The 10,357-nt window shown below is 47.1% G+C and overlaps 1 protein-coding gene across 3 annotated transcripts in view; it reads right to left on the reverse strand.

Moving 5' to 3' along the window:
• Window positions 1-9,298, reverse strand: part of HMCN1 (hemicentin 1) — a 397,788-nt gene extending 388,490 nt beyond the window's left edge. For 2 of the 3 annotated variants that reach the window (XM_036015314.1, XM_028530624.2), the window contains exon 1: window positions 8,778-9,297. In XM_036015314.1, coding sequence (XP_035871207.1) covers window positions 8,778-9,045 — 268 coding nt within the window. In that variant the 5' untranslated portion in view covers window positions 9,046-9,297. Of the gene's footprint in view, window positions 1-8,777 lie in introns of all 3 variants that reach the window. The other variant, XM_036015318.1, reaches the window with a different exon arrangement.
• Between the last annotated feature and the right edge of the window lie 1,059 nt (window positions 9,299-10,357).

A 10,357-nucleotide genomic window follows, 5' to 3' on the forward strand; every position in this document is an offset into this window, starting at 1 on the left:
TTTCAGCCAGGCCGCATTTCTTCCAGAAAGCCTTTGCTGACCATCACCCTCTGGAATTCAGAATCAGGGGCACTGCTCTGGGCTCCCGCAGCCCCATGCATCTTTCCACTAGGAACTGTAACACGGTCTATAATACTGTTATTTCTCTCGCCCTTTACCCCATGGATTGTTAGCTTCTTGGAAGCTGTGCCTCATTATCTTTGAATCCAAAGCACGGAGCATAGTCCTTGACCAACAGTAGGAAGTCTATTATTGACTGATGAGCGAGTGAATAAATGAATCACTGAATAGGACGGGTTATCTTTGGATTTTTAAATTCTCTTGTTGGTTTCCCAATTAGGAAGCAGAGGTCTAGAGCCCAAGGGGAGAGTGTAGCAATGAACACGTGCTTCTCAGATACTGAGTGTATCACAATGGTACAACACTTGAACTGGTTTGAATTGTCTTTTGCCTATAGGTTGATTAATGGCCAAGTCACTGAGTAGATATTTTCAGTCTTGAAGTTTTTAGTCTTATTGAATAAATGTTCTACTGTTTTTCTTGGGAACTGGCCTCTCTCCAGTGCCCATTCAATCTTTACAGACAAACATGAGTCATTCAATAAGCAAGAGCAACACCGTTGATTCTTTAGTACTTTTAAAAAACTTTGACACGTATTGTTTCATCTAACCACGAAAACATTACCAAAGGAAAGTTGAAGTCATTCCACTTTGCATTTGACCTGGCCTAAGTCCATTTTTTAATTTTTCTTATCCACCTGGAGGTGGGGATCTTGGTGGGATTTATTAGAAAACAAAACAAAACCAAAGCTGAGAGTCCCTGCGGACTTGTGGGAACCACCTACGATGTGGATCTCCTGTTTGCACAGAACTCTCTAGAAACTCATTCATCTGCAGTGACACTCCTCCCGCCAGTCCCATTAAACCTGGAAGGCAGGCAGACTGCCTCACGGCATGGGGCTGCGACACTCCCGCCTGCATAGTGACCCCCCCCATTACCTGTTACATAAATGTTCAGTGACTGCCCAGGGCTCGGCAACTATCTGGGTCACAACAACACTCCCATGTCATTTCAAGCTTGGATAGGACATATATGTCACCAAAAAAGGTCTGATCAGCAAATTATTATGTTGTTTAGTTTCAGGCTTCTGATTGTTATTATTTAAAAAGTCAGAGATATGCAAGGCAAGGCTAAAATACCCAGAGAAATAAATGATCGGTTCCTATTTCCAGCATTCAGTCATGAAACATGTCTTGAGTAGCTACTGCGTGCCCTGCCCAAATTGCTTAATGTCTCGTCAGAGAGCAAGGTGGGTAAGCTGAGTTACAAAGACCACAGAGAATGGTTTTGTTTCTTTGATCAGGGATACACCATAAGTGAAACCTAATTCTAACTTACCAACAATCAACTGAAGGCTGTTCCTCAACGTAACAACCAACCAAGCAAACCAAAAAGTGGGATCAGAGAGGATTTTGCTAACTAGTAACATTCCTCACACATGCAACATATTTGATTTATCAGAACATGGTCGTTCTACTTTGGGAGAAAGTTTTCATTGTGCCTAGCAAAATGCTTCTACATGTGCTCAGAAAATACCCAGAGACGTGGGATCCACTCTTTCAGGTTAAAATACTCGGCTATGCTAGGAAACAAAGTAATCGTCGCCAACCCAACTCTCTCTTCAATGTTAGGTCATTTCCTTTACTTTGGTTTCTCTTGAACTTAAAAGACTCACCCTTTTCTTCATGAAAACCTTCTTCACATAGGAGGAACTTCAGGCGAAGGGAGACTAAAACCTTCTTGGCTCTTTCTTATACATATTTAAACTGAAGGCATTTCCATTTGAAGTTTAGTGTATATACTTTCTATAGGTTTGCAAGGTCTGAAGGTACGACATATTCCTTGTAAAAATCTTTCTGAACATTCATTATGGTCTCAGGTGATTTTGCTATTGCTCAGAAAAATATTCCAAGAGAATCTTTTCATAAGATACTTGGAGCATTTTCTTAACCCTGTGTAGGTGCAGACCATACAAAGTCCCTGAAGGCTCACAATGAACAACTACTAAACTGTTCAGCTCAGAGAGATATATTGCTGATATTCCTCACGATGAGTCAAGTTCTCTGAACTTGACAGAGTCAGGTAACTCTGAATGTGTTTGTAGTGACGTTATCTTTTACTGTATTATGATCACTGAAACCGTGGGCTTTGGTCATCACCTACAAGTGTACTAATCTTTAAATAGAGAAACGGAAGTCTGGCAAGGTTAAATGATTTGCTTAAATGACAAGAATAGGGAAAAGAGCCCAAATCCTCTGTTCCAAACTGGATGTTCTTTGTATTACACTGCAGTTGTATTTTGTAAAATAATGGTTGGATCATTCGTCCAGTTTCCATTTTAGCTTCATGAACAAAGCAACCACTCTGGTAGACAGAAACAATAATACAATCCCAAAGATTGCCAGTTCCTTGTCTCCCCTTCTCTTTCCAATTGTCTCCAAACAGGCTTTCTTTCCCTGCCCTGCCCTGCCCTGCCCTGCCCTGCCCTGCCCTGCCCTGCCCTTGCTGAGCCACCAACGGGCTTCCACGTTGCTGAATAGATTAGCCGCTCATCAGTCCTCCTCTTAACTAACCAATTAGTGGTTTTTCCTTGAAACACATTATTCTCTTGACTTCTAGAATAATATGCTCTTCTCCCCCATCCCTGACTTCAATTTCTCAGGCTCCTTTGCTGTCTCAGCCTTATCTTTCTGACTGCTAAACACTGGAGTGGCCCAGAGACAGGTCAGGAGACCTCTGCTCTTCTCCATTTAACCAGTCCTTCCCAGTCTCATTCATCCTCACAGTCCTAACTACCTTCTACATAAATGCCTTTGGATCTCACATTTAGACCTGTGACCCAGGCCTGTTCCTTTGAATTCTAATTTTATATATCCACCTGCCCTCTTAATATTTCCAAGTGGCATCCAAAAGGCATCTCAAGTCTAATATCAAACTTAGTGTCTCCAGGTGGGTACCAAAAGGCACCTTAAGCATACCCAAAACCAAAAGCCTTATCCTCCCAACTCTTTCTGGTACCTGCTTCTCTATCTCAGTAAACAATTAAGCTATGTTTCTATTCACTCAAGCCACATTTTCAGAATCTGCCCTGTCTTTTTTCTTACACACCCATCCAGTCCATCATTAAACCCTTTTGGATACGCACGCACAGGGAATTCAACTCTTTCTCAAAACTTCTACAGCTACCAACTTCACCCAAAACAAACCGTCCTCTTCCATCTGAATGATGTCATGGTCTCCTATCCTCGCTGTTTCAGCCCTATCCCACTTGATACTCTGGCAAATAACAGCCAGAGTAATTTTGTGAACGCATAAGTCAGATCATGTCACTGTTCTGTTCAAAACCCGAAAATGGCTCCCCATCTCCCGCAGGGAAAAGACACAGTCACCGTGCCCTGGGAGCGCTCTCCCGGTGCGGCCCGCCACCTTTGGGACCTCACCCCAACCTTCTCCCTGTCGCTCACAGTGCTGCAGACACGCGGGCCTTTCCACGGCTCCTTGAACATGTCAGGATGCTCTTGCCCTGTTCAAGAGCATTTCCTTCTCTGTTCCTCTGCCTGCCAAAGTCTTTCCTCAGATACACTCACTGGTCCCTCGCTCATCTCCTTCCCGTCTCCATTCAGATGTGACCTGGCGGCTTTCCTGACGGCCGTATTTAAAGTCTCAACACTCTCAACCCACCTCAGCCTCCTCGTGCCCCTTTTCCGCTTTTTATTTTCTGCAGAGCAAATATCACCATCAAACAACATACAGCATGTATTTTAATGATTTTCTTTATGGTCTGTGCCCCCCAGTGGAATGTAAGCTCCATGTGTACAGAAGCTTTTGTCTCTTTTATTCCCTTTTTATGCTCCCAGTATCTGAATCAATACCTGAAACAGAGCAGGTGAGGGAAGGAAGGAAGGAAGACTGACATAGATATCCTGAGAAAAATGTGGACACGTAACTGTGAAAGAGAGGAGAACATTTCTTCAGGTGAGGTGACTCATTAAAACGCGCTGCCCCCCTGTCTGCCCCCTGTCTCCTGTACCTGCCTCACAGAGAAGAGGAGAAACGGAAGACTGGGTGATAAAAGGAGAGACCCTCGGCCGTCCCCAAAGCTGTGCTCTTTGGAAGACAGAAACTCACTTTGAGGGCTGTAAAACTCGCAGCAAAAATTAATACATGAGAATTGACAAGTTCAATAATGAACTACCATCGATGAGAACGTCATGGAATCTGAACCCTCGGACACCGCTGGTGGGAACGTGGCATGGGACAGCCGCTTTGGAGACAGTTTGGATGGTCCTCAAACAACTGAACACAGAGCTACCGGGACCCAGCAATTCCACTCCTAGGTATGCACCCAAGAGAAATGAAAGCATGTTCTGTTCCGTTCTGAGCAACCCAATGTCAATGTGGGGCGGGGGGGTGGGGAGGCTGCCCCACATTTCCGACAAGCAATTCTCGGACACCAGTGGGATGTCGGAGAGTTCCACTCAGTTCGACTCAATTCCGATGCCTGTTTCCCCAGAGACGGCCTCAGACACCACAGGTTAATGGTTCACTTCTGCAAGACTGCACCCCGCCCCCCACAACTTGAAACACCAGTCACAAGCCCAAGTTGTTTCTGGGGCTCCTGACCAACCGGCTACAAATCAGAGGTTCCCACAATACCCCCCTTGTTTTTGATTAATTTGCTAGAGTAGATCAAAAAACTCAGAAAGCCCATCTACTTATTAGATTACCAGTTTCATTATAAATGGATGTAACTTAGTGTGGATGAAAGTGGCCACACACTAAACCTGACAAACTCAGGGGAGGCCAGCATGGCAGGCCCCACAGACTCAGAGACAAAAAAAACACACAGGATGGTCTGAATGTAAAAATTCTTAACTAAACGCAGTCATGCAGGTAGTCAGGTCCTAGACCTGTGGCTTCCTTGACAAAGGTCATCTTTACCTTACGTAAGCCTGTCTCCTGCCTTTTTGCATGTCGATGACTCACCTCTGAAACACCAGAGTAATCTTTTCCTGACCCCTCAGGGCCCACCCACTGCGGAACCCCTCACTGTCACCTTGTTCCCCGCTTCCCATCCCCACACGCCATAAATGTTAAGGATCAGCTAGCCTGTACCCACCCACGTACACGAAATCTGTGTTTCCCTGTTTTACTTTTTATCCAAGCCCAGAGATTTCCCCACTTCGCTTTCTCCCGCCCCCTTCGCCTACCACCAGTGGATTTCACGTAACCCTCCTCACCTCTCTTCCTCTGATTCTAATGTATAAAATAAGCTACAAAACCGCTATTCTCTGGAGCATTGTCTCAGTTTGTGGAGATTGTGCTTTCTGGCAACTGTCATCAGTTTGGCTCGAATACACTCAAAAATTCTCTGTAGGTTTGGACATTTCTTACATCAACAGCAAGAACAGCCGGATGGAAGAGACGCACAGGGCAGGGTACGGGGACAGGGACACAGACTCCCATGCTCTCCGAGCTGGCCACCCTCCCTGCAGCTCCATGTGGTCACCCACGGAAGGACTGAAGACCATCCTTTTAAGTTTTCGGGAAGGCTTCATCACATAGTCATGGCTGATTAAATCACTGGCAATAGGCAACTGATTCAACTTCCAGCCCCTCGTTCCTCCCCAGAGGTCAGGGGTGGGAGAGAGAGTTCCAACCCTCTAATCCAACAGTTGGGTCCTCTGGCAACGAGCCCCCATCTTCATGCTACAAGATGAATGAACCTTGAAAGCCCCAGTCAATAAAGCGCACATATTATGTGATTCCATTCACATAAAAGTCCAGAACAGGAAAATCTACAGAGACAGAAAGTAAATCGGTGTTGGCTCAGGGCTGGGAGAAGGATGATGGGGGATAGGGAACTGATAACTAAAAGGCACAAGGTTTCTCCCTGAGGTAATAAAAATGTTCCAGAATTGACTGTGGTAATGGTTGTATATATCTGTGAGTATGAATTCTTATATGATATGGACATTGTACCTCAATAAAGCTGTTAAAGTAATGCATTAAATGTGATCACACCAGAAAAAGACCCATTTTAAGCTCAATTAGCGTCAAAAAGTTGGCTTGGCATTCCATGACCTGGTCTCCTCTGACACTTCCTCCCACCCTGGGCGTGTGGCTGGTCCTCCACCAACCCTGGCGCCCTCCATGTCCATTTTCTGAATGATTTTACCACTTCCTTGTCACGTTGTTAGACGCCTTTCTCTCACATGTCTGTGTTCTCCCTGTACATTCACTGTTGCTCCCACCTGCAAACACACACCTTGGCCCCAACCGGAAGGCAAAAGGTCCGAAGCAGTCACCTGCAAGGGCCCGCAGGCTCCTGTCAGGTGCCTGAGACTGCATCCCAGAACTTCTCCATGCTTTCGTCTAGCTAAGTGCGGTAGCAGATACCAAATGGCTTTGAAAAGCTGTAGCCAAGGTCATGAATAGAATCAGTAATTATGATTGTAATTGATGTAATCATTATATTAAATAGCACGTTATTTCTTTCCATGTCCGTTGCATCGCCCAACCATAGGAGCATGTGTGCGGTCCTGTGAAAAAGCCACCGCATGTAAAACAAAGAGTCGTGAAATGTCGCAATTAGAAGTGACCTCGAAGGTGTTCAAATCCAATCCCCTCATTTGATAGTGGAGGAAACATCCAAAATGATAAACGGACTTTTCCAATGACCCTCAGTAAAACAGCCAATCCCCATCCGAGGCCTCTTCTGTCAATCCAAGCTGATCACCGATCAGAAGTAAAAGGAAATACAAACACTTAATGATTACAACATGCATGCCCCCCACACACACAGCGTGAAAGAGAAAATGTCACACCAAGATATTACTACGGTCCGTTAAAATGAACTAGCAAACTGAAGGTTATTAGTATGTTTTAACTTCTATTTCTCTCTGTATCTTCAAAAATACTTTAAATACTCTTAGAGAACGGAAACACTTGGCCACTTTGTTCTACTTTAATCACGATGGAAACAGAATTAGCTTTGCTGAACTACACTTACAATTAATTTTATGGAGCCAGTGTAATCATGTTCATGTATTAATTCTAAAAAGCTCTACTTTATTAGTCATCTCTTATTAGCATGCCAAGTTTCCCCCACTTTGAAACATGATTGCTAAACTATAGGAAAGTCAACTACAGCAAACGTTCCCATTTGGTAACAATTGGAATGCGGCATACCACACTGCAATTTATTCCAATATTTTTCATATCACATCAAAATATCATGATGACCCAGTTTCCTCTTATGACTCGAGGCAATTTTTGTGTGCTGCTTGCAGCAACATCATTTCATAAGAGTCTTGTGGAGAGGAGCAAATTGTGGTGTTAATTAGAGAAAACAATTTTTACTTTATTGTGTTGGCCAACTTCACATTTGCCCCTGTGGACGGCACATACTTAGGCTATTCCAAAATAATAAGTCTTGAACTGCCGCAACGCTGACATCTTGACATTTCACAAATTGAAACATTACAAGACATGGGGTTAAGACAGTAAACAGAGTAAAAGACCATTCAATTCTCCATTCAAATATAAAGAACACCTCATGTGTAATCAATGCAGAAATTGCTATAAACATATATGTATATCCCAGAAAAGCAGGATAGGTTTTGAACTTGTATGTCTGTCAAATGCACAAGGAAAGCAGTTGAAATTCTCAATGTCAAGTTCTCCTTGTGAAGAGGCGGTGTCAAGGTCTTCTAGTAACAAGGATTTCGGAGCAGAAAGACTGTGGGAGAACCGTGAGACAGGACCTTTAAGAAACCGCTGCTGTATTGCTTCCACTGGGCAGCAGCTTGTGCTAATGAAACTCAGGTGGGTGTTCCCCAGCGAGCCCCAGGGCTTCCCGGGGCAACGCCGCCCCAGCAATGCCAAGGAGAGCTCCTAGGAGCCTCCCGGAAAGGTGCCACTTTAAAGAGAAGCTGGAAAGAAGTAAATGGGATCACATTACAGTGGAGCAGCTGAAACCCGTAGCTTTAGGGCAAAAAAAAAAAAAAAGTCATTTTGCTTCCACTACCTTTAAAGAGCACCGGCGTACCAAATTACATGTTTTTCTACTGCATGAGACATAGACATAATGTTTATACCCATCTGTGAACCGAACTAATGAGGACCTGGTGCAAAGATGAATAGATTCAGTTAAGAAATGAATGGTTTCTCTCTCATTTTCATCTCTTCCGTTTCACTAGTAGTAATTACTTACGAGCTTCCTAGCATCTACACAGGTCCCCCCCCCCACCCCAGCCCCCCCCCCCCACCCCGTCTTATATGAGAGTCATGCTGAGCGCGCTCTCAACCTGGGTGTTAGCTTTTGGAGGCTTACTGCTGAATGCCCATGTTCAAATCTGCTATGTAATTAAACATTTTTTAAAGCTCTTAACTAAAAAAAGTCAATGAACTTTGATTTTAATGTCATTGCTCGAGACATCAAGATCCTGGTTTTCACAATTCCACCCCTCCAGGTTTGGGGACTATTCTCCAAGCACCCTAAACAAGCCACCTTTCCACTCCACGGCTGAGACCTGAGCAAGCCCCAACCACAGCCACCCCAGAAGCCAAGCAGCAATTCTTTGTTACAACTGTTTTCAGCTACACTTTTTTTTTAAAAGAAAAAAAGTTTTGAAACTTCCCAACACTGAAACAAGTTCATAGCATAAAACACGATGGGATCAGGGGTAACGACAAAGAGGAAACATTTCCCTTACCTGGATCATGGAAAGGCACCAAAGCAAAGTTGTAAAGAGGTCTCTTCGGTCTTTTCAAAGACGTCTCCAGAATTTTGGAAGCCCCTTCGATAACCTGAACTAAATCATCGTACATGGACCCAGTCACATCAAACACAAAAGCCAAGGTGGAGGCCCCCTCGGGAATCGCGTCCGCCCCGATCTCAGGCTGGGGGCTTGCATCTTGAGCTAGGGAAGAATGCAGAAGAGCGAGCAGGCACACTGTGTGGACAATGTCCCGGGAAATCATTTTTTCTTTCTTTTTCCCCCTCTTGTTCTGAGCGCAGACGCACGGCGCTTAGCCCTCCTCAGCAACAGGCAGAGGGTGTCCTCCCGGAGCAACTCATCAGATTCTGGAAATCCCTTTGAACCGGCCGCGGGTCTGGAGCTGAGTACTGAAGGGGCGCAGGCACGGAACCCAAATCCCGGCAGGGGCTGAGCCGCAGAGATGCGGCAGCTTTTGTCTGGACGCAGCTTCCTCCGGGGCAGAGTCTGCCCGCGGCCCCGGCGGCGCGTGGCGGAGAGCGGGCGGCGGCGCGCCCGGCCGGAGCCCCGGGGGCCGCACTGAGCCCTGCGGCGCCGCGCCCGAGTCCCGCTGCCCTCGCCGCTCCGCGCCCGGCCGGCCGCTGCGTCTCCCAACTTTCCACTGCTCGCCGCCCGCTCGGGAGCCCGGAGGGGAAGCCGGGCTCGGCCTCGCCTCCTGATTGGCCGGCTGCAGCCCCCCGCCTTTGCCTGACGCCCCCCCACCCGCCCCCCTGCGCGAGGGCGACTTCGCTCCGCACCGGTTCTGGGGTCAATTCAGTTCCTGGGAAGCGCTCGCCGGGTCCGCCGCGCTCCCACCCGCGCCGGGCCGAACCTGCAAGCGCTCCGGGTAAACAATGGCTTTGGAGAGTGGGTGGCAAAGACCCAAACTGCAGGTCACCGCGCTAACCAGCACAAAGGCGATTTTCTTTTCCTGCCGGGGACGACGCTGCTTCTTCAGACACCTCTGCCACAATTCCCCACCCCCACCCCCCAGGAGCCGGGACGCCCCAGCCCAGCCTCCGAGGCCCGTAGCCTAGCCAGAAAGGGGGGGGGGGGGGGCGGGGGGTAGGAACTTCCCTGGAGGGGCTGCTGCCACTATCCCTCTGATCTCCGGGGGGACTTCGGAGACGTGCAGAAGGGGGAAGGAGAGAGCTGGGTGGGCAAAAAAATGGGGGGCGGGGGCGGGCATCGGGAAAGGCGCTGCTGAAGGAAGTGGGGGAGACGGCAGGAACAGGGGTGTCACGGTGGTGGTTAGGAGAGATGGGAGGAGGGAAGGAAGCTGGACTGGAGACAGGATGGAAGCCAGGTGGAAGGGATGAGGGGAGGGAGGGAGGGGATTAAAGAGAAGACCAACTTTTTAGAATTTCATTATCAGGACACATGTGCTCAGCAGTTTGCATGATGAGGCACAATCATATCCCCGTGTCCCATTTCCTCCCGTAGAGCCGCCAGGGGTCGAGTCTCAGCCGAAAACCCATTAACAAGGTGGACCCCTCCGTGGCATGTTCTTGCTGACGAGTAAGGAAACCTCGCCCTGG

The sequence above is a fragment of the Phyllostomus discolor genome, chromosome 14 (genome assembly GCF_004126475.2).
Source record: "Phyllostomus discolor isolate MPI-MPIP mPhyDis1 chromosome 14, mPhyDis1.pri.v3, whole genome shotgun sequence".
NCBI classification, from domain to species: domain Eukaryota; kingdom Metazoa; phylum Chordata; class Mammalia; order Chiroptera; family Phyllostomidae; genus Phyllostomus; species Phyllostomus discolor.